Here is a 25,908-nt window from a genome sequence, read left to right as displayed (position 1 = left end):
TTTCTAATTCCTCCACTCACACTTCATCTCATTGTTTCATTTCCTCCCTCACCAAAAACCCTAGCCACCATTAAAGGAGCTTGATGTTTAAGCTTTGACCTTGATTTTTGAGGCCCTTCCACTCACCTTTGACCATAAAGTTTGGAACACTTTTTGTTCCTCTCATCCTCCTTTACATAACCCTTGAAGGGTTTGTCATTTTGTGTTGATTTGCATTGGATTCAAGGGGAACAATCCTCTTGTGAGGTAAGGGGTGTTATAGTTTATTTTCCAAGTCATTTTGATTGCTTTTGTAATGGAATACAAGTGATATGCATGTTTTAATGTTAATTTGAGAAATTAATGATTGTTGTAACTTGCATATAATTCACTTTTGACTTGGTATGTGGCATGGCCTCACTTGATCCTTGTTATATAATTAATTGGAGCCATTTGAATGAGTTTTTAAATCTAGAGATTTAAATGAATTTAATTTGATTTAAATTCTATTTCATTGTACCTTATTTGTTTTCCATTTTTGACTTGATATATGGCATGGCCATGACTTCTTTCTTGTCATATATTTATTTGGGATCAATTGATCAACTTTGATAAATTAGAAATTTAATTAATTTAAATTAATTAAAATCTACATGATGATGTCTTGCTCATTTTGCTCTTTTGATTTGATATATGCAATGAGCATGCTATGTTGTTTAACATATATTAATTTGAGATTATTTGGGATAGATTTGAAATCTAGAGACTTTCCATGATTAGGTTCAAAATCTCTTAAAATATAGTATTCTAATTACCTTGTGAGCATGCTACTAACTTGATATATAATTAGTACTTGTGGCCTCTTAAAATGGTAATTGGACTTAACATGATATAGAATATCATTGATTTGCAAAGCTTGTTTAAATGTATCTTATGTAGGTATATAACTTGTTAGAATATTACAATTATTTACCTTGGAAGCTAGTTACTAAATTGAAGCTTATTTAGTGCTTGTGACTTAGGATGGTAATGTGGCTCAATTGTTGTAAAATATTCTTACTTTATGTATAAATTGCATATTGAGGATATGACTTATCATATGCTATTTAGACTTGAATTCTAGGACATGAATTGTGTGAATTCAACCTTACTTGTGCATGGAATATGGTAACTTGCATTCGATTTTGTATAAGTTTTGAACTTATGGATTTTGGAAAGCTTGTGAGGACATAAATTATGTGATGGCTAGGGTTTGGATCTAGTACGGAGACAAGAGTCTTCTAAGTCATAAGTGTGCACTAGGTAGTACCTTGTAGGTCGTAATTACCCAAAAATACTTGCTTGGTCTAGCGACCACATGTCCTAGTCTTTCCACTATTTATTTTCGCATTTAATTTCAAGTTGTTAATCATAGATTACTTGTAGCTTAAGAATTGATGTTTACTTTGGGTATTTGAATCCTATTTAGTATACTTAAACTTGTATACTTGCTCCGTGAGTTTAGATTGCATTCAGTATACTTGTGCCATGTATACTTGTCTTGTGCATACTTGTTTAGCTTAGTATACTTATGTTTGTATACTCGATTTATGAGTACTATATATATATATATATATATATATATATATATATATCTTATACTTGTGTATATATGCTAGATATTGTTTATCCCGTTTAATGTGATTTAGTGTACTTGTGAGCATGTGTACTTAAATATCGTGTATCATGTTTTAATACGGTTTAGTGTACTTGAGCATGTATACTTGCATGCCGTAGTTCATTTCAATTGCATGAGTAACTTAGGATGATCTCTGTGTCTCACCTTGACATAGACGTTAGGTGGCATGATCCTTTTGAACTGTTTCATGTTAGTCTAAAAAATTTATAAGAAATCGAGTCTATGCATGCTCATTCTCTATGAGTAAACTTGTTTACTCACCCTGAAGTTACTGGGGGATTTGTTCAGGTACGAAGACTTGGTTCGTGATGTTCATCATTGCTTGGATGATTATAGACTTGAACGTTTTAATTCTTGTAAAGGTTGGCTTAAAATGCCACTTGTAGACTTTTAGGTCAAATGTGTATATTTGATTTCATTTATGTAATGTGTACATAAGTACACTCTATGCAATGTATTTGACTTATATGTAATGAGACCAAGGGCCAAAGACACTTTATGTGATATGTATGCAAATTTTTAACTTCATTGTTGCTTATGGAAGTTAGAAGATTTCATGCATTGAAATGTCATATTTTATATACAATATGCCATGAGGTCGTACGCCATGTAGTACGTCTACTTTATTATATTACATATGCTTGCATGTTCACTTTGGCACACAATACCCTTCTTGATGAAACAAAAACTTAAGGTTGCATTTTTTTTTAGTTTTTACCCTATTCTGTTCCAAGGGCATTTCGGGTATTTCGCAATGTGTTTTTTTTTTTTTCATTTTTGCTCATGTGGTCGGGTAGAAAACTCGATTTTGGAGGGGTTTCTTCCTTGTATTTTTCCAGAAAACGTCATCTTGGCCCTCAAAAACCCATTTTTTTTTTTTTCCGGTAAAATCCTTGCTGCCACGTTTTTGTTGAATTTTAATACAAGTGTACTTGGTACTATTCATCGACTTTTTCTTGAAAAGCGTGACGACCGATCTAAAACTTTCGTGGGTCTTGTGGGTGTATTTTAAGTTTGAATTTTCAATTTAGGTAATTTAAAAACTTCCCGAAGCCCCATTTCCTTTTCTTGGGCAGTAGCTAGGACTGATTTTTACCCTCTTGACCTGATTTTCTTGGGGGCATTCTGGGAATTTTACAATGCATTTTTTTTTTGTTTCCGTTCACTTTTCCGAGTAGAAAACTTGATTTTAGGGAGGGTTTCTTCTTTGAATTTTTTCAAAAAAGTCCGTTTAGATGCCCGTTTTTACTCTCAGTTGCAGCAGCAGTGGGTCGGCAGCACTGTAGCAGTCGTGACCCTCGTCGGGCCGCCGCGACATTGTTTTTGTTTTTGACCTTTCTCCCACGTCCGGACTCCAAATCGAGTAAAAAATTTTTTGAACTTGACTAATTTTTCGTCTTCTATTCAACGGTGTGCTCGGTTATGCCTGGATATTTCTGAATAATTACCAATTTACCCTTTTTGCTTTATATGTCCGTTTTTCTTTGTTTTGCAGTTTCTCCTTCGTCCGGACTCCGAATCATGTAATTCTTGAGTCCATCATGATTAGTTTTTCATTGTCTTTCTAGAGGTGTGCTCAGTAGCACCTGATCCATTTTTTGCAAAATGACTATTTTGCCCCTGGGGGCTTATTTGTCATATTTTCGATCTTTTGCTTCCGTGTCAGTTCTCATTGAGTTTTACGACCTCATGGAAGGTCATCAAAGTGTCTTAAAGATGTGTTATGCCTTGGGAGACCGTTGTTTTATTTTTTGCTTCCGCATCTGGATCCGTTATCGGGTCAATCTTCGGTTCATCACAGGACGCACTGGCTTGAAAAACCAGGGCCATCACAAGAAATCACCCCGGACTCACTAGAACTGAAGGCAAAATAAAGAAAATTGCTAGGTTGATCACTAAAGATGATCACCAAGGCTGGTCATCTAAGCTGATTACCGAGATTGATCGCTATTAACCTGAGAAAATAAAAACACTAACAGCTTGAAGAGAAAAAGGCTAAACATAAGGCATCACCTTTGAACATGGGAGCACCTCAACTACAATCTCCTCAGAGGCCTTGATTTTAGGTCTTCGTACTTTCCAGAAGACAAATATAGATCACCACCGACAAGGCATACTATCCCAATTTTCGCTTGACATAAGTTTTGGTTAACTACAATTACCATTACAATTCATTAGCTACAATTAATTCCCTTTAGTTATGACTGCCACATCAAACTAAAGGGAATTGGGGAAAAAATGTGGGGGCAAAAATCTCCCCTTCCAATTAAGACAAGTCAAGCAGCCAGCAAGGGTCCTGCCCAATACAACAGCTTTGGATTAAGTAAATTAGGGTCCTTCCAAGGCCCAGAAATGAGGCCCAGCTCAGAAGAACGTTCGTTGGTACCTTAGCCCATTATAAGACCGATCAAAGTTATCTCTCTGGCCCAACATAGTTCGAGACCGAAAGAGTTATCATTAGCCCATCATAAGATCAGATTAATCCACTCCCAGTCAAACATACAGCTTATACAAATATTATCCATACTTCAGATCAGATCAATCACGACATTAGAAGAACCTTATATGGAAGAATTTATATGAAGAAAGAACCCTGCATAGAAGAAAAGCCTCGCATGGAAGGAGCTATATGAAGAAAGAACTCTGTATAGGAAAAAGCTTCATATGGAACAAAATGTAAAGATAAAGATGAATAAAATCGTGATGGATAAGTAAAGCGAGTCTTACCATAATTGTATCATTTAATCTTGCATAAATAGGGGCATGAGCCTACAATAAAATAGATACGCAACATTTGCACCATTTGTGATACCCCCGGATTTCCGGATGTGGGTTAGCCAGGCCCACGCCCGAACGCCCAAGGATATCAAAAACAAATTGGTAATAATTGAACACAAAGTACAAAATAGATAAATATAAATAAATTTCTGAAAGAAAACTAAAATGATAATCCATTAATTGAAACCTCAGAATAAATTCCATTAAATAATAAATTATTTTGATACAATTAATCCTCCAATAATAATACAACTCGGGAATCCAAACTATGTGGACCCCTAGAAAAACCCAACTAAACAAATGACAGCTATAATTGTCTACATCAGGAAACTGAAACATAAAGGAACTCCTATGTAGATAAACCGGAAAAGTGAAGTAGATGATCCCTGCTCAGCACGAACAATCCTTACTCATGACGTATACCTGAAAAATAAGGGTGGGTTAAGCCCACAAACAAGTTCTACTCCACTACAGTCCAAGCAGAGATCCAATATACGTATATATCCTAGTCAATCCAACAATATCTAGTAGTCCATACACATATATATACATACTAAGGGACTCTCACTAGACTACATGGCGGTCTCAACCTGAATAGTAGGCAATATGCAAAATGCATCTGAAATGGTCATGGGTACTTAGACTTTACAGGGTACACCACTAACCATCATAGCCAGCTATGCATCCCACTACATATACGCTTCCTAACCATGATCCTGAGACTTAAACTCATATCATGGCTCATAACTATATATATATAAAATCCATCTTAATGCAGAACATAAAATAAACATTCGGTATGTCATCCAACTGATTCAGTTGACTTGATATGAATATAAGTAGGATTTAACATTTTTAGTTAATCCATTCCCTTATAAAATAGGTAGGACTTAACTTCTTTGGTTAATCCGTCCCTAGAATGCCACCATCCCATACCGGTGCATTCAAACCACATAATCCAATTATTGATGAAAGAAATAAAACAATACATCAATAAATCCGGGAATTTGCATGATAATAATCATATATAAAAAATTATATTATGCAACAAACACAAGACTAAAATCATATAATCTCCATTTAACTTGCTGAAATAGTTCAAAGCAATTAAATCCTCCATTATCAATATGCAAATTTAATTAAAATTTCATACCGATTAATCTTTAGTATAACAATATCAGAAACAATCCATGATTATATTATACTGCTACCACATGATAAAAATCACATATTATCCAATTAAATTGCTAAAATTATTTTAAGCAATGAAATTATCCATTAACAATATGCCAATTTAGTTGAAATTTCATATTGTTCCAATTATTAGCATAAGAACACAAATTATGCATTCTGGGATTTTAATCTACTCATTTAAAATTAATTAAAACCCCCTTGACCTTCCAAAGTGACCTTAAAACCTTAAATTCCAACCATAGAAGCAAAAACCCACACACAGATGAGTTTCCAGCAAAGGAGCCTACTCTTTTCAAAAAGAGCAGGCTCTCGGCCTAAGGGAGCTGGCTCTTTTCTCCATAGAGTTGGCTCTCTCCTCTGAGAGCCATGATTTCTTGCAGAAGGGGCCTACTGTAACCTTCCTTCCCCGTCTCTGGCGACCTTCAATCCCTCTGTTCTCCATTGTTAATGGTCCTAAGGGCCTAAACTATGTCCCGAATAATTCCAGATAATTATATAAAATAGATATGCATCTTAAACACAGATTAAAATAAGTTATTGTATAATTTAATTCAAGATTAATCAAGAACACCAAATAGCACATAAAAACAGTTTTAAATTAATTTAGGCATGCACACATGATCAATTAAAGTCAAATTAATTCCTGGAATTAACTTAGGCTTGTATAGAAACACAAATCTAAAGAAAAGAGTGAGAGCAATACTTGTCTTCAAGGATTTCGGATTGAAACACTCAAACTCCTTCTTCTTAAACTTTCTAGCGACCTTGGTTGCTGTCATAGACCTCTACTGCTCGAGCCCTAGCCACGAACATACTCTCATTTTTCCTCCTCATTGGTCTAGCCCTTCTTAGCCGAACATTCTCTTTACCTCTATATGTAATATATTTCACGTAATATAATCAGCCTCCTACAGACCTAATACTTACATATATAAAGGCTACTTACAAAACCCTAATCCTAATTTAACCCTTAGTCTACCAACTTAAGAATAAAATAAAATAAAAAGGAAAATATATGATACACACAAATATATAATCTAATAACCGTATATATATATATATATATATACATGTATATATATATATATACCCATATACATATATACAACAATCTATGGGTAATTATCCATATCCATCAAACCTCTTACCCAAGTAGTCTATGTGACCCAATTGGTTGGTCCATTACTACTATCCAAATCCATCCTTTAAAATTAAAATAAAACATAAACAATTATAGCAGTTAATCCTAACAATTAATTACAATTAAATCACACATCATTTAAGCAAGCAAAACACCCAATTAAATCAAATAAATCACATAAGCAATTAAGACAAATAAGCATATAATCATGTAGCCACATAAGCACATAACCACGTAAACACATAAAATACCATAAAATAAATACTTAAATCCCTTTTATATCCTTTTGAAAACTAGAGGTATTACACCATTATTATTCTTTTTCATTGAATTATTATTCTTTTTATTGAATCTGTCATTTTACTTGAGTTTGTTGCTTTTATGCATTGACTTTTCAAAGTTGACGGATTTTTGCACCTACACCATGGAAAGGGGTGAAAATGAATAAAAAAGTAAAAAAGATTGCAGAATAATAATGACTTGTTTGCCCATTCGGACAACAAAGTAAGCATCGCTGTTTGTGGAATCTCTAACAGCAAGGTTTACGCCTCTGTCGACGTGAATTCTGAGAAGACCCAACGAGCTTTCCATCTGAATTAAGATGGGTGTATTGGACAAGTTCAACTGATTGCTTGAGACTTTTGAAGCAGAGAAAGGGGTTTTGATTCCTTGGTCTGACGATTCTGACCTCTTTTGATGTTTTTACTTTTTATACCAACAAATCACACGGCGACAGTAAGTTAAGCAATTAAGTGGAGTAGTATGTTAAAGTCTTTCAAAATTTCATTCTCTATTTGAGGTGGAACATCTCCAATGCCCTCTCAAAGGGACAAGGATCCTCTCTATTTGCACAGTTGTCCATTTCTTTCATTTTTGTGAGTGAAAGTGCATTCCAATATTTTCGTAAGGTGCATTCCAATATTTTTCTACGGTACATCCTAACATTTTTCTATTGTGCATCCCAAACATAACTGACGTGGCAATTTCTAGGCCACTCATTTTAAAATGGAGGAAATGGCATACCATTTCACTGGAGGTGATTTTCACCGCTCTCAATGAGCTTTTCAAAGTTAAAAATATGGTAGGTGGTTGAAAATAATACACTTCAATAGGCTCTCAGAGTATCTCCAATACAAAATGTTATATTTTCATATCAAAGCTATATTTTGATAGAAAGTACAGTGTTAAAATACTATCTTTTAGAAATTCTGCTCTAATGGTGTATTTCATTCAAAATGCTATTTTTTATCATAGCAACCATTTCATGTTTTCAGAGCTCGTTGGAGTGCCTTATTTTTATTTTAGCAACTTTTGCCAATCTCAAAATATGAAAGGTCTTTTGAGAGCCCATTCGAGTGCCTTATTTTTATCCATTTGTTATATTTTCAGTTTGATAGACCATTTGAGAGCCACTATATTTGGCAATACTTTTGACAATCTCAAAATATGAGAGGTCTTTTGAGAGCCTATTAAAGTGCCTTATTTTCATTCACTTGCCATATTTTGAATTTGAGAAATTTTTTTGAGAGGTCGCTTTTTTATCATACAATGTTGTTTATCAAAATATAGCAGGTGGATGAAAATAATACACTCTAAATAATATTTTGGATGAAATGCACCATTGGAACAGAATTGCTAAAATATATCATTTTGACACTATAGCTCCTTTTAAAATATAGCTTTGGCAGGGAAAAATAGCATTTTGCATTGAAGATGCTCTGAAGAGCTTTAGTTGGAGCAAGGTTACAACTAAAAAAAAAAAATTCTAGAATTTTATTTTTGGGGGTTGTTTGGGGGAATTTATATAGAGGTTTCTTTAAAAAAAATAATAATTTCAATGGGGATAATTTCAAATTTTTATGGGTATAAATGCAAAAAATATATATATATACAAATTTAAGGAAATAAAATGCAATAATAAAAAATTTCAGTGGATTGAGCCACGGTAGATCCGTCCCTTGGCAGAGTTATAAAGAAATCTTTATTTAAGATAGAGCTATGGAGGAACACATGAAGATATAGTCTGATCACGTGTTGATTACGTGAATGATTTGGGAGGTTGAAGAGTTGCAGACTTGATTTTGGCTATTGCCAAAGTTGAACCAGTTTAGTGGGCTTTAAACCGGTTCAAGTGTTGCGTCGACTTTGGCTACTGCCAAAGTTGAACCTTTTCAACTTGGACAATGAGTTTTTGGAAGTTGCGAGAAGCAGTTTCCTAATCAGTTTTGGAAGATAGAAGACTCGGGAAAAATGCCTAAAAATTTGGGAAAGAAGTTGTACCTATTATTTTAAAGTTTAAGACAGATATGGTAATTCCTTGTAGGCAAGTTGGAGAATATTTGTCTAACAAGAAATTGAGTTTTGAAGATTGTATAAATAGAGATGGGTTTAGAAAGAGAAAATTGTAAAGAGAAAAAAAGAGTTAAGATTGTGAGAGAGAAAAGAGTGTGTAATCAAGTTTTTGAAGTAAAGTTAGTCGTTCTTCACCCGGACAAGGCAATTTTCCAAACCATGTAAATTTTGTGTTTTTTTTGCTTGTGTGTGTTTTTTATTTGTTATATTTGCCAATTGTGTGTGTGAAACCCTAACAACTAGTACCAGACTTATGCCGGCAAGTATTATATATGGAAAGTATGTGGTCGAAAAATTTGTTGGAAAAAGGAACTTTAGTCTTTTGCAAGTTCGGATACGGGATTTATTGATTCAGTATGGTCTAGGAGATGCTTTGGGTAAGCAATCAGAAAAGATGAAAGATGCAGATTGAACAAAGATCAACTTGAAGGAAATGAGTGCGATTCGATTAACGTTGGCATATAATATTATGTATGATGTGATAAAAGAAGATTTAACAGCAGACATGTGAAAAAAGCTAGAAAATCTATATATAGGCAAGAATCTCACCAACCGGTAAATATTAAAGTAAGAGTTGTATTCTTTCAGAAGAAAAGAAAGGATGAGCTTACAAGAACATCTTGGTGAGTTCAACAAATTTATTTGTGATTTGTTTAATATTGATGTCAAGTTAACTGATGAGAATAAAACCATTATTTTGTTAATATCAGTAAGCTCTACCCATAAGTATTTATTAAATACTTTGCTTTATGGGAGAGATACCATCTCGGTGGAAAAAGTTAAAAATGCTTTGTTCTCTAATGAAAAGTTGAATGATGAAGAAAGTCATGATGCTCAGGCTCAAATTCTTATTGCTCAAGAGAAGAAGAGATTTAGAGTTTTAAGAAACCTTGTGCCATTGTCAGGAAAAAAAAAAAAAAAAAAGTTACAAGTATGGAAGAAAAGGGGCATATTCAGTGGTATTGTCCAGAAAGAAAGGGGAGTGCATCCACTGTTGTTGTTGTGTCTAAAGATACCAAAGAAGAGAGTGATAATGATGAAGCATTATCAATCGTTGATAATAAATGAGGCAGAACCTTGTTGAACCGGTTCAAATAGGGTTGAACCGGTTCAACTTGGATAGTAAGTTTTTGGAAGTTGGGAGAAATATTTTAGAATCAGTTTTGGAAGGCAGAAGTCTTGGGGAAAAAGCTAAAGATTTTAGGAAGAAGTTGTATCTACTATTTTAGAGTTGAAGACAGATATGGTAACTCTTTGTAGGCAAGTACGTTGGGGAATATTTGTTCAACAAGGAATTGAGTTTTGAAAATTCTATAAATAGATATAGGTTTAGAGAGAAAATTGTAGAGAGAAAAATAGAGTTGAGATTGTTTGAGAGAAAATAATGTGTAATCAAATTTTTGAAGTAGAGTTAGTTATTATTTGCATGTGGACTAAGCAATTCGCCAAACTATGTAAATTTCGTTTATTTTTTTGTTTACGTGTCTATTTTTTATCTGTTATATTTGTCAATACTATAATTGATTGCAATAGTTTATTTTCGTCTTCGACAAAAATCACGTGCATGCTTTTCAGTTTGGAGTTTGGAATTTTCCCAAGTCTCTTGGGACAACTGGGTCATTTTATTTGGAGATTTTTCCTTACATTTTATATGCATAATTTTAAATTATCTATTATGTATGTTGATACAAGACACCAGCAAATATTGTAGTCTGGTAATTTTTTTCTTTTGAAGTAGAACAAATCCTACTATAAGGTACTCCAACCGAGAATTTTAGAGGAGTAGGTTTTAGAAACAAATGAAATTGAGTTTCTATTTCGTTCAAAATAGACTAAACTATTAATAAGACTATATAACACTACTCTTGATTTGGTTTTTATTTATTTATTATTTTATATAATATCATTTTGTTATTAAAATTCAATCTTACTTGCTGCCAAGAAAAGTTTTTTTTTTCCCTAATTTGACCAAAAAATATATCAAACCTTCAACTTTATAAAAGTTTTGATGTTGCGTTTGAGGGTATTGAATTCGCACCATGAATTTGAAATTGAATGAGTTTTAGTTCAAAATTTTATTTAATTCCGACCCTAAATTCAAATTACCGTTTCGGTGCTATCAAACATTGCAATTGCAAGAATATTTTTTTTGTATTTTTTTGTTTACTTATCCAATAACAGTTTGCCCATGGAAGAATTTTCGTTTTATTTTGAAACCATTGCCCATTAAAATGAATAAATGCAAGATCACAATACATATACAGGACAATGACTAAGCTCAGATCTAGAGTGGGCTTTCAATGGTAGATAAAGGTTCTTCTCGAGTCCATTGGACAAGGCTTTAGGGGTTGTCTTTTGGCAAAATGCAATCACTAAGCCCAGATTTATAGTGGGCTTTCAAACGTTTTCCATTTGAAGATGGTGTCTTAGAACAAGTTGAACTGGTTGCTGAAGACTAGAAATGAATGGTTGAAGATCAGGCTTGGTTTGATTGATTATTAGATGCACCAGCCCCCGGTAATTATGGAACAATTCAGAAAGTGTGCTATCTTTAATGTGCCTTCCGAGTGTCGAACTAGGGTGGAACCTCCTCCTCTATAGTATTTATCTCACTCCTCAACTATGGACCAACCCGTGCGTGTCAGTCCCAGCTAAACTTGTTTAATCTTAAATTTAACTAATATAATGGTCATGGTAAATGAATGAGAATGGTGTTCATTAGTTAGTATAACTTGCTTTTTAAGTCCATGTAGCATGCATTCACAATGTCACCATTCATCTTCTTTAATACTCTACACAAATTGGCAAATACACGGAAAGATGAGAATCCAAATTGCTCTCTCACTCTATCTATATTGATGAATAAAAAGCCCAAACTGATCCAAGTTGTTTGCTTGCCATATATATGATTGACATTAATTTATAGGCTGGATTAATACAAAACATTACTTTATTTTTCCTAGTTGATAGACACACACCCTACTTAAGGAATTAATTGCATCAAAGAAGAGTCAAACCATAGACCTGATGTTTTTCGAGACACCAGAGTAAAGTGACTCACCCACTTGAGCCAACCTTTGGAATTAAGCACACTCTCTATTACATGATTGAACAAAATAACAACCAAATAAACACACCAAACCCATACCATACCATGCTTAGCAATAAACAAAGGCAGTTCATATTAGATTTACAAACCACTGGAACCAGAAACATTTATCCACTGCAACTGAAGTTCAATCTCGCCACACTCGACATTTTGCAGTCTAACGAACATGTTCTGGACAACCTTGCCGTCCGTCCAAACAATGCAGCTCTCTTCTGCCAAACAGTTCTCCAGGCTCGGTATTACTCTTGTGAGGATGGTTCCATTAGCAACATTTCCCAACTGCATCTTTAGTGTTTCAAGGAATGGTCTGATGTCCAACTCTGCATCTCCCATTTTGTCATCATGGGTGAATGTGTCCTTGTCATAAATCGACTGCAATTACATAGAATAAAAGGGTGTATAAATGATTATTAGAATTAATGATTGGAGAATTATCTTTACTAATCAGAATAGCGAAATTAACGTCATTCAAGAAATGCCATACTGTTTTTCATGTCCATGAATTAAGCACCAAGGTCAAGTGAGGTACACCCCATTTTGAAACTAGTAAGCAGTACAAGCTCTTTAAAATAACTGAAATACTTACAAGCTTAATTGGAAGATTAGGATCTGCAACAGAAAGAGTCAAATCTTCATTCCACACAGGATTGACATCTTTTTTCACTACAGAAGTCTTCAATTCCTGCATCAATTTTGAAATTAAAATAATATCGGTTAGAATAAATAAAGCTGAAGGTCTAATACTATGGCAAATCAATTGCTTATCCAAAATGTTGAAGTAGAATCAAGCATTTCACAAGCTTCAAATTACAAGAGATAAAAAGATAATGACATTGTCTGCAACTAAAAACAAGCAGTTGACATGTTAGTTTGTGGCTAAAAAAAAAGGAACAACCAAGATCACCCCATAAAAGAAACGTGGACAAAACTTAAAATTTAGTCCAGCTTTGTTCTGGCTAATTCCAGAATGGAAAATAATTTTGAAATTTCTAAATTTGTAACCTTACACTAATTGCAAGGGTAAAGTGCATAAAAAAAAACCCCTAAAGTATTCTCCACGCATACTACTTTAGGCTCATATTTTAAAAAGTGTGATATTAACCTTATTATTTTTTAAAAATTGAGCGGAAACACCGTTCAAATCACTTTTTGCAAAAAGGTAACATAAAGTAATATTGTAATACCTATTTTGCTCTTTTAACTCTTCTGAAATTTCCAATGGGGGATATATATGCCAATAATCTCATATTACAGGATGTTATATGCACATTAACTATATTTAGCCCACTTTTAAGAATTTTCTCTCACCTTTACAAAATAAAAAATAAAATTTTTTCTCTATATATTTCCCCTAACAATTTATTGTCTTTGTGACGGTTTTACATTTACTAGAACTTAATGTCACTCATAAGTTAGTGTTCTAATATATATATTTCTTTTACTAGTCAAATGGAGATATAAAAAAATATCTCAAAAAATATTTGTCCTCGTAGCAACAAATGAGTGTACAAATGGTTGTTCAGTCACCCCACTTTAGGGTTGTTTTTACTTTTTGGTATTTTACCCAACCTGGGTGTTATCCTTTTTTGTCATTTCACAAAATGACTTTTTTAAAAAAAAAAAAGAAATAATGTGTAAATTGTGTCCATAAGAGTAATTTGACAAAGTCTATCTTAAATGTGTGATGTATAACTTATTTGTACAGGTTTTTATATTATTGGGTGTTTTTTTTGCACTATTACCACCCCACCCCCCCTCCCGCCGGCCCCGGCCCGAAGTATAACTTATTTGTACAGGTTTTTATATTTATATTATCCCCTCCCCCCGGCGCTTCTTCTCAACAGACACACACACACACACCCCCCACAATTATAAATATATAAAGATCATTAACAAAAAAGCTCTTTCGCTAATCATAACCCCTTACCGCGGGATTGAAAAAAATTTGCATCAAAAGCAACCAATTAAAGCAGCAAACCCACCCCATGGAAAGGGTTGAAATTGAATCAAAGAGTAAAAAAGAATGACCTGTTTGCCCATTCGGACCACAAGGTAAGGATCGCTGGTTCTTGAATCTCTGACAGCAAGGTTTACGCCTCTGTGGACGTGAATTCTGAGAAGACCCAACGAGTTGTCCATCTGAATTAAGATTGTTGTGTTGGACAAGTTCAACTAGTTGCTTGCTGAGAGACTTAAAATGAATAGATGAAAGAGACTTGGTTTGATTATGAGGGAGACTTTTGAAGCAGAGAAAGTGGTTTTGATTCCTTGGTCTGACGATTTGACCTCTTTTTATGTTTTTACTTTTTATACCAACAAATCACGGGGGCGAGTAGTCTCCATGGCACCTCTCACTGGACGGTGTACATGGCAGATCCAATGGCTGGGATGAAGCCACTTCAGCTTATTTTATTATGTTATTGTCTTGACAGCGATGACGAAGCGCCAAGTCAGCAGTAATTTTTAAACTTTACTTTTTTTACCATATACGAATATTAGAGACCATATACATACTTACCATATACGAATACAATATTCCAAAACCATCCTTACAACCGTTCCTCCTCCGCCACCACCGCAACCGCCGGCAACACCACTGTTCAGATTTGTTTTAGCTTCAAGATCATTTTCTCTTTCAGAAAGAGAGTGTTCTTTCTATTTTCCCCTTTTTTTTCTTCTCTCTTTCAAAAAGTTCTCTTATTGCCTTCTCTCACATCAATTGAAGAAGGTGTTGGTGAAGGATTGACACCTTCTGATTCAGCTTTGGGGTTTCTCAGAGAGAAGACGACGGAGACGATAAGTGCCAGAAATACCCATTCGCTCATCATCACCGCCATTTTCGTTTCAAGAAATTGGAACAATCTTTGGAGAGACGAAAGAATTTAGAAAGAGATCGAGAACGGTAGATAACAGATTCCCCTTCTTCTTTCCTCTGCTTTCTCTCTCTACTCTTTCTCCTCTCTTCATCAACGTCCCCCACCATTACCATCCCTCTCTCCCATTTCCACACAAACCCATCTCCATCTCTAGATCCATACCAAACCCTCACCAATCTAGCTTCCAAAATCTTTGTGCGCAAATTGCCAGAAAGCGTGGCCACTAACAAACTCAGAAGATAAATTTAGTAACATGTGTTTATAGATAGAAACAGAGGAAAAGCAGAAGCTCAAATCCGCCATTAACAAAGCTTAATTTGAGAAATTAGACATATAAATATATACTCATATATATATATATATATAGACACATGTGATTTTTTTATAGAAAGAGAGAGAGAGGTTTTGAGCATCTTCGAATCTGAAATGTAGCTAAGAAAAAGCTCAAATTCGCCATTAATGAAGATTGGTTTAAGTAATTATACATATAAATATATAGGATTTTATATATATATATATATATATATATATATAAAGAAAGAAATTTTGAGCATCTTCGAATCTGAAGAATTGTCAGAAAATAAGAAAAGAAGTAATCGAAAAGGTATAACACAATAGATCAATCATATCTAAATTTACAAAGGATCTCATAAATCAAGAAAGTAGCACATAGTTAGGATACAGATTTGATTATACAAAGACATGTAATGATACGAATTAAACGAAAAACCAAAATTAAAACTAGAATCCAGACAAATTCAAGCTTAGTTCAAGTCATTTGCTTCGTTTTGTCGTAGTAACGAATCGAGAGCAGGGAAAGCGAGAGATGAACCTCATCCTTTCCCTAGCGAGTTTTGGCGGTGGCGGGCTTCGCTGGAACCGCCAAACGCGGCGGAGGAGGTGGACACGGCCACGCCGACGACGAAGAGGCGCCGGACGCGGAGGAGGAGGTAGACACGGTCACGCCGACGACAAGTAGGCGGAGGAGGAAGAGGAGGAAGAAGAAGGTGGCTTGGAAAGAGGCCAGAGGTAGAGAGAGTGGAGGCGACGACAAGAGAGAAGGCAATAAGAGATACATACGAGGAGACTATTAGATACATACTAGGTAAATACTTTGTGCACATACCTGCCATGTCACCCATGCCACATCAGCAATGGACACCCTCCAGTGAGAGGGTGTCTGGAGACGATTTTTCCCACAACTCACACAGCCAAAGTAAGTGGAGTAGTATTTTAAAGTCTTTCTAAATTTCTTCCTTGCTCTATTTGAGGTGGAGGTAAAAAGAGCTTGAGTTTGGAGCAGGGTTACAAAAAAAATAAAATAAAATTTCAGTGGATTGAGCCCACAGTAGATCTATCCTGATCTATAAAGAGATCTTTATTTAAGTTGAAGTTATGAAGAAACACATGAATATATAATCTAATCCCGTGTTGATTAGGTGAATAATTTGGGAGGTTGAAAAGTTGCAAATTTCATTTTGGTTACTGCCAAAGTTGAATCGGTTCAGTGGGCTTTAAACCGGTTCAACTGTGGCGTTAACTTAGGCTACTGCCAAAGTTGAACCAATTCAACTTGAACAATAAGTTTTTGAAAGTTGCGAGAAACAGTTTCCTAATCAGTCTTGGAAACCAGAAGATTTGGGGAAAAAGCTAAAGATTTGGGGAAGAAGTTGAACCTATTATTTTAGAGTTGAAGACGGATATGGTAACTCCTTGTAGACAAGTTGGGGAATACTTGTCCAACAATAAATTAAGTTTTGAAGACTATATAAATAGAGATGTGTTTAGAGAGAGAAAATTGTAAAAAGAAAAAAAGAGTTAAAATTGTGAGAGAGAAAAGAGTGTGTAATCAAGTTTTTGAAATAAAGTTAGTCCTTATTTGCTGGGGATTAGGCAATTTTTAAAACCACGTAAATCTTGTGTTTTTTGCTTGTCTATGTGTTTTTTATCTGTTATATTTGCCAATTGTGTGTGTGAAACCCTAACAACTAGTATCAGAGCTATGATGACAAGTATTACATATGGTAAGTACATGGTCGAGAAGTTTGATGGAAGAAGGAATTTCAGTCTTTGGCGAGTTCAGATGCGGGATTTACTAATTCAGTATGGTTAAGGAGATGCTTTGGGTAAGCAATCAAAAAAGATGGAAGATGCAATTGAATGAAGATCAACTTGAAGGTAATGAGTGCGATTCGATTGATGTTGGCATATAATATTGTGTATGATGTGATAAAAGAAGATTTAGCAGTAGATACGTGGAAGAAGCTGGAAAATCTATATATAGGCATGAATCTTACCAACCAATTAGTTTTAAAGCAAGAGTTGTATTCTTTCAGGAGAAAATAATGGGTAAGCCTACAAGAACATCTTGGTGAGTTCAACAAATTATTTGTGATATGTCTAATATTGATGTCAAGTTAACTGATGAGGATAAAATAATTATGGGTTAATTACACTCACACCCCCTGAGATTTGCTTTATCGACAACCAGATGAAAGTTAGTCTATTTTTGAACAATGACACTCCCTCAAGTATGTTAAAGTTAACAAAGAAACCCCAATGGTCAATTATCATGGTGAATTGACATTATTGTCCTTTAACCTTTAAAAGTTATTTTATTGGATAAAAAAGCCCTCATCTTCCCTACCCCTACTCTTTCTCCACACCAACCCACCTCTTACTCTTCATCTCTTGCTCTACCTCTACCACCATTGTGACGGCCCTGGTTTTTTAAACTAGTGCGTTCTATGATGAACTGAAGTTTGATCCGATAACTGATTTGAATGCAGAAACGAAAAAAGAAACGAAGTTTCTAGAGAGCATCTCTAAGACACAAAAGTGACCTTTCATGAGGCCACAGAACTCAACGAGAACAAACGCGGAGGAAAATGATCAAAAGTAGACCATAGGCCCCTAAGAGCAAAATGGTCTTTTCACATGGAATCAAAGTCTAGAGAGATATACTTCATCCCTAAGACACAAGCATGACTTCCCATGAAGCCACGGAAACAAAAAGAAAACAAAGCGGAAGCGAAGTTTAAATAAAAACAGACAAGTTTAGCCCTAGGGGTAAACTGATAATTTTAAAAAAAATATTTGGGTGCCCTTGAGCACACCATTGGATAGACAACAAAAAATTAACGAAGTTAAAAAAAAAAAAAAAAAATCACTTGATTTGAAATTCGGACGAGGGAGAAAGGTCAAAACCAAAATCGGAGTCGCGATGGCCCAACAAGTGTCAGGCCATGCACCCGTGCGCGCGCTCGCCTACCAGCGCCCCAACCAGCACATTTACCAGCACCTAACCATGGCACTCAGCTGACAGCAAGGGTTTTTGACAGATTTTTCAGAACTGAGAACCGTTTTGGACCCTTAAACGAATCGTTTTGTAAAAATACAAAGAAGAAACTCACCTTAAAATCAAGTTTTCTATCCGATCATGTTGAAAGAAAATTTTAAAATGTAATATGAAATACCCAAAATGCCCCTAGATCAATTTAGGTCAAAAATAATGAAAAAATAACTTTGCTCTAAGTGTTCATTTGACCTTAAATGGTGTTGTGTGCTAAAACTATTATGGGCGCAAACATAAATAGTGATTTTAAGTTCGCGGGAATGACCCATAGGCCCATTAATGCCCGATGCAAAATTTGACCTATCAAAGCTCAAAAATGCCTAAAATGGACTTTTAAAAGAAATTTGAAACTTAAAATTATAAAATGGTTTCAAAAGACCGTTTGGCCCTTAGCCACACTTTATACATAAATCAAGAGACCCTATGAAGGTGTTAAAGCACACTTCCCACCACCCATGCAAATGTAGTGAAGTAAAAGTATGCCATTTTTCTATTTTTCAATAAAAGAGCATGAAAGTAAGAGTACATAGAATTCAACATAAAAGTCCTTGGCCCATGGCCCCATCACATACATGTTAAATACATTCCAAATGGCGCACTTAAGTGCTCATTACATATTTAGAACCAAATATACAAGTTTTGACATTTTAAATAAAAATTAACATTTCATGCTAACATTTGCATGAATTAAATACTTCAAGTTTACAAAACATCTAAGGGATATTGTGTATCCCGAAACCACGTTTCCTTGCCTGAAATAGGTCGCATTCAGCGAGGAGTGAGTAACCTGTATTACTCGTAGGGAATGAGTATGCATAGACCTAACATTTTACATGATTATCACATTAATGTGAAACAATTCATAAGGTTCATACCACCTAACGTCTATGTCAAAAGTGAGACTCAGGGATCTCCTAAGCTACTTTAAAGTATTTCTAGCATAAATTACATCATGCATGCAATTTAAACAACATAAGAACATGCGGTATAACACAACAAGATATTCAAAATACAAGTATACATACAAAAGTACACAATTTAATATTGAAATGCACGTAAAACAAGTATACGAGACATAGGTATACTAGGTTATCTACCTTACTAAATCATCAATATACAAGTGTACACGCCAAGTACGCTAAACAATATTGAAAAAGAAACGCGACATACATTCAACTATACATTCCTAAGTATACTAAGCAATATAAACGTATATGGAGTACAAGTATACAACCTTAAGTATACTAAGCAATAATGAAATATCACGCACGAAACCACAAGCTAGAAGTAATCAACGATTAACAACTTCGAATTGAATGCGAAATCAACAAATGGCGGAAAGACAAAGGACATACGATCTCAATGACCAAGCAAGTGATCTCGAGTTACTAACCCGCAAGGTACTACCTAGTGTGCACTAAATCAGGAATAAAACTGTGATGTTAGTGTTTTTAGGTTACTAGCCCTCAGGGTACCACCAAGTGCACACTATAAGATATAGAGGAAACTCTCATTCCCCGTACTAGAGCCATGCCTTAGCCGTAACATATTACAATATCCATACAAGCTTTTCTAAAATCATTAAGTTGTGTAACAAGTATATTACATATACACAATGCACATTATCAATTACCATGCACAACCAAGTCATGGAATTTACACAAGAGATGCTCTAAACATTCAAGCTACAATGACATATTAAATGTCATATAAGTAAAATAGGTATACTAACAAGTTAAATCATAACTTCAACTCGTGAAATACTATCATGTAATCATATAACAAGTTCCAAATTATAAATTAAGCAAGAATATAACATCAATGCTTAATTACCCCAATGAAAGCATATAAATGGAATTTAATTAAATTAAATAATTAAATTCTCAAGATCACAAAGCAACTCCAAATATTCTAAAAATAATATAAGTCAAAGGTCATTCCAAGACCTAATTTAATATCAAGTTACAAGCTAATTCTACCTTAATTACAATTAGGTAAATTAAACTTCATACAAGAAAATAATTAAATAAAATTTTCAAAACTCATTCAAATATTCTCAATTTCATATATGTTAATGAACATATTAAGGACTAATTTAATATCATATTACAAGTTCATTCTATGCTAGTTACAACCATGTGAATTAAATTCAATACAGAGAAAATAATTAAATAAAAGTCTAAAAACTTATTCAAATATTCTCAATTTAATGTATGTGATAGAACATGCCAAGCTCATCAACAATATCAAGTTAAAAATCTAATTAAGTGAATAGAACACTTAAAATAAAATAAATTAATTTTCTCTAAATTTTAAAACAATTCCAAATATTCTCAAATTCACATATGTTAAAGAACATACCAAAGCCTAATTTAATATCATATAACAAGTTGTTTCCATGCTAGATACAACCATTTTAATTAAATTTTCATACAAGAAAATAATTAAATAAAAGTTTCAATACTTATTCAAATACTCTCAATTTAATATATGTTAATGAATATATCAAGGCCTATAACATGCCACAATTTAATTTCAAGTAATATACAACCTTGTGCATTAAATCTTATACTTAGAAAATAATTAAATTAAATTCTAGAATTAATACAAAGGCATGCATACAAGTTGTATAAACATGAAATACATTCAATATAACAAATATATAAACCTAAGATATCCCCTACCTCAATTTAAGATGGAAATCTCAAAAGTCACCTAAAGGAAACCGCTCCAAATTTGACGATACTTCGGGGTTATGTCAAGGACAACGAGGGAAGCAACTATCACCCTTGAGGTACTACCAAAATCCAAACCCGAACTCAAAAATGGTCGGAACCGACTTCTAATAGAGGGGAAAGGACAGTCTCGCCAAAGCCTACGATAAACCCTAAGGCATCTCGGCAAAATACCTAAGGGAAGAAGGTTTTGGGAAAAGAAGGATAGCAGTCATGGAAGAGCTGAAGAATCAGATTTGCAGCAGTGTAGAATAAGAGGAAAATGAAATGATTTAATTTTTTAAACCACCTATTTATAGAAAATCCCAAAAAGTACCCTAAACGGGTCCGAAAAAGTGGAATTTGTGCAGACGAGCTCAAACGACAAAACACCATAAATGAAAAAGAACCAAAATGAAAAAAAATGAACAACAGAAGAAATGACGTCAAAAACCGAGTCCCGCGCAAAGAGATATTCCCCAAACAAGTTCGGCGGCAACCGTGGCCGAAAACCCTAAAACTGGGAAAAACGACTAGAAGGAAATTCTAAGAGTACACGACTCGATAAAATGCGAAAATGAATCCCGTACGAGGATCCAGGCTCAAAATGGGGCATTTTGTAATAATTTTCGTTAATTGCACAATGGCACCTCCAAGAAAAGATAACTATAAAACTGTCTAAAATGAAAATATTTTTTCTTAAAAACCCCCGAAATAAAATATCTTCAAAAGATATTTATGAAAAATACCTCAAGAAACATAAATGTTTCTGAAGAATCCTTTTATCCACGTCTCTACGGGAAAAAAAAAAAAAAAAAAAAAGAATAACTGGCGAGCTTTTCTCCAAAAGTAAAGTTACGCGTTTCGAGGAAATTAACTGGAATGAAAACTCGTAAAGTCAAAAATCAACTCCGAGCACGAAAAGTGAGGTTGTGCCAAAAAGTGACAAACAGGGAAAAAGACGAAAAGTGAATAGTGTCCAAAAAAATGAAAATGTGGAAGTGACGCAGTCTTTTAAGGAAGTTGTCAATCCAAATGAAAGAGTCTTGGCATTACCGAGCACTCGAGACGACACCGAGTGTCGAGAAACCGAACTCGGAAAAGAAAAATCAACGGAAAAAAATATCCGTAAAATTTGAAAAAAAGAAAAGGAAGGAAAATGACAGAGTCATTACAACCATAACCACCACTACCACCATCACAATGCATCACCAAGCGTTTGTTTGAAAAGGGTTTCAAGCATTTGTTTCGTGGTGATGGTTAGATTGGTAGCCATGTGCATCACCAAACCATTCTTCACTTTTTACTCTCTTTCTCTTCGAACTTCACATTTTCCCTTCGCATCATAATAGATTGATGACTTTGTCATCAAAACACCAAGCAAAACCCACTTTTATATCATTTCTTTTTCATGGAGATGATGACAATGAACAAATCAAATTGTGAATTTAATTTCTTTCCCAAACAAGTTGGATGATCATAGGCATATACACACACACACACACACACACATTATGAGAGAGAAAGAGAGAGCAATGGGTATTTTGGTCATTTTAATATTATGATATGTATTATTAAAATTAAATAAAATAATGAAAGGGCAATCTTGACTTTTTACACATTTTTAGGGGTTGTTTGGATTCAATTTCTTACAGGTGGTGTCATTGTTAAAAAATGGACCAATTTTCATATGGTTGTCAATAAGGCAAACCACAGAAGGTGTCATTATAATTAACCCAATAATTATTTTGCCAATGTCAATACACTCTAACCATAAGCATTTATTCAATACTATACTTTATGAGAGAGATACCATCTCGGTGGAACAAGTTAAATGATGAAAAGAATCGTGATACTTAGGCTCAAGTTCTTATTGTTCAAGAGAATAAGAGATTTAGAGTTTCAAGAAACCTTGTGCTATTGTCAGAGAAAAAAATGTTACAAGTGTGAAAAAAAAATGGACATATTTAGTGGTATTGTCCAAAAAGAAAGAAGAGTGCATCTGTTACTGTTGTTGTGTCTAAATATACCAAAGAAGAGAGTAATAATGATGAAGCATTATCAATCATTGATAATAAGAAACTAAAGAATGGATATTGGATTATGCTTGTTTCTTTGACATGTGTCCTCATAAGGATGGTATGCTATTCACAAACCTGTAGGTGGTAAGGTATTTATGGGAAATAATGTTTTTTGCGATGTTATGGGAATTGGAACAATTAAAATCAAGACAGCGAATGATTTGGTAAGAACTCTAACGAATGTATGTTAAAAAGAATGTGATATTTGTGGGAGCATTGGATTCTAAAGGTTGCTAGTGTGAAGATAAGATTAGAAGAGGGTCACATGTCATGTTTTTGATAAAGAAGGTCAACAATCTCTATATTTTGTTTGAAAATGCTATGCTAGGTGGAACAATTGTAAAAACGGAATATAAGCCTGTTTTGAGATCTACTAGAATGAAGAATCAAGAATGACAAAAGAAAGAAGAAGCCTTAACAATTGTAAGAGTATTAACCTTTATCCCAAAAGTAAGAAGAGCTCAATTTGGTGATGCGAAAGAACGTAGATTACAAGTTTAATTATTTGAACTTGAAATTTGCTAAGAATAGATAAGTATGGTGGTGCGGCGAAGAACGAGAAGAAAGAGAATGATAAAGTTTAAGAAAAAGGTTGAGATTGTTTGAGTGTTTCTCAATTTCATTATAGTTCTCTATTTAAGGTGGAGCTATGAAGAGCTTGAAGTGGAGCTATAAATAGATCCTTATTCAAGGTGGAGCTATGGAGGAGCACGTGAAGACATAGTCTGATCACGTGTTGATTACGTAAATTATTCGGGAGATTGAAGATTTACAGACTTGATTTTGGCTACTGCTAAAGTTGAATCGGTTCAGCCCCATTTGAACTGGTTCAAGTGTGGCGTCGACTTTGACTATTGCCAAAGTTGAACCGGTTCAGATGGGGTAGTGGGTTTTTCATTCAGTTTTGGAAGACCAGAAGGCTTGGGGAAAAAGCTTAAAATTTTCGGAAGAAATTATACCCACTTTTTTAAAGTTGAAGACAAATATAGTAACTCCTTATAAGCAAGTTGAGGAATATTTGTCCAACAATGAATTGGGTTTTAAAAACTCTATAAATAGATATGAATTTAAAGAGAGAAAATTATAGAGAGAAAAATAGAGTTGAGATTGTTTGAGAGAGGATAATGTATAATCAAAATTTTTAAATAAAGTTATTCTTCGCCTATGGACTACACAATTTGCCAAATTACATAAATTTTGTTTTTATGCTTATGTATGTATTTTTTATCTGTTATATTTGTGTGTGCGTAAAACCATAACATAATACTGTAATTGATTGGAATAGTTTATTTACTTTGACAAAAATCACGTGCATGCTTTTCAGTTTGGAGTTTGGAATATTCCCCATTTCTTTTGGGACATATGTTGTACCTTAATTTGTTCATTCTTGGACGGTGCTATATGTACCAAAGATGCTAAAGTTGTAGCAACTTTTGGTCTTCAATCATTTTGAATGATCATTATTGTAGGAAAATTTAAGTGAAAATTAAGTTTATTATCAAAAGAAAATAAAGTAATTGTTTTTGTCAGTCATGGAAATTGTTTAGTACACAATAACTACAGAAAATCACAAATCACCCCTAACCAGTACCATTAAAAGAAATTTTTTTCTAAATATTATTGTGCAAATTCCTTCAAAGGTGACGTGGAACTTGTTCAGCATTTGGTAATACACTTGTAAAGATAATGTCAATAGTGCAAAGCGTTTCCCACTGTTGAGAGTGGATATATAAAAAAAAAAAAATTAGATGTAACGATATCTATTATAGATTTTTTTTGGATTTGTTGGGACTTAGTTGTGAGTCTTGTGACATCCACTGCTTATATAGGCATGATGATGATGAGGACAAGATTCAAGTCTGTTGAATTTTTAGATTCAAATCAGAACTTTTATCTTATCATTTAAATATTTATAATCTCTTTAACGATTTACCCTTTTAAAATTTTTTCCTCTACCCCTGAATATTGGCGGGGCGAACATGTAAATAAGTTCCAAGATGCTACAAAATGGGTGTGCGGTGGGATTTCTCAAAACCAAACATGAGGCTCTATTGGAGAATTAGGTATAAGTTTTGGGTTAAGAGAGGTTTCATATATATATTATTGCCCAAGCCAGAAACCATACCGTGTAAGGTAATCATATGAGATTTGAGTCAAAAACAATTGTTTCATACAAAATAAAGTGAAGTTACATTTGTATTCCTTAAGAAATCCAGCAAAAGTCAATAAACACAACTTTAAAACACAGTGCATGGAATTTTTCATTTTTCTATAATTACTAAAAAAACACAATAATTTATAAATACTTACCCAAAAAACCAATTGTGATATTTGAGTCATTTCAAAATAATCAAAGTAAATAATAGCATATGCAATAATATTTTAAAAATTGAAAGAGTTTTGAGAAGAATTTAGTGATGTCTTTGAACAGTCGGATAAGAGAATTTAGAGGTTGTGATCATTCGATAGGGGTGGCAATTCAACCCGAACACAATTAATAATCGTGTCAAATATCCTCAACCCTAATACGACCTGTTTATTAAACCCTAATACGACCTGTTTATTAAACCCTAATACGACGCGTGTAACCCGTTTAATAAACAAGTCGTGTAACACACACCAAAGACCTGTTTAAAGACATGTTTAACCTA

General features: G+C 34.0%; 1 protein-coding gene across 1 annotated transcript; it reads right to left on the bottom strand.

Moving 5' to 3' along the window:
* Nucleotides 1-12,105: 12,105 nt before the first annotated feature.
* Nucleotides 12,106-15,588, bottom strand: LOC132284193 (protein C2-DOMAIN ABA-RELATED 4-like). The gene is made up of 3 exons (XM_059786274.1): nucleotides 14,260-15,588; nucleotides 12,818-12,913; nucleotides 12,106-12,603 (listed from the first exon to the last, which is right to left on the bottom strand). The coding sequence occupies exons 1-3, from the start codon at nucleotides 14,368-14,370 to the stop codon at nucleotides 12,313-12,315; spliced, it is 498 nt and encodes a 165-aa protein (XP_059642257.1). The 5' UTR covers nucleotides 14,371-15,588; the 3' UTR covers nucleotides 12,106-12,312.
* Between the last annotated feature and the right edge of the window lie 10,320 nt (nucleotides 15,589-25,908).

The sequence above is a fragment of the Cornus florida genome, unplaced genomic scaffold (assembly GCF_030987335.1).
Source record: "Cornus florida cultivar Cherokee Brave unplaced genomic scaffold, ASM3098733v1 CherokeeBrave_3.0.0_Hap2_Chr11, whole genome shotgun sequence".
In the NCBI taxonomy this organism is placed as follows: domain Eukaryota; kingdom Viridiplantae; phylum Streptophyta; class Magnoliopsida; order Cornales; family Cornaceae; genus Cornus; species Cornus florida.
Note: the sequence above shows the minus strand (reverse complement) of the source record. Positions and strands in the feature narration are given on the sequence as shown.

Excerpts from the sequence above, each read along its gene's own strand:
- LOC132284193 (XM_059786274.1), bottom strand. The coding sequence starts at position 14,370 with ATGGACAACTCGTTGGGTCTTCTCAGAATTCACGTCCACAGAGGCGTA. Across the intron at positions 12,914-14,259 it reads TGGTCCGAATGGGCAAACAG|GAATTGAAGACTTCTGTAGT; the intron begins GTCATTCTTTTT and ends AAATTGATGCAG. Across the intron at positions 12,604-12,817 it reads CTAATCTTCCAATTAAGCTT|TCGATTTATGACAAGGACAC; the intron begins GTAAGTATTTCA and ends ATGTAATTGCAG.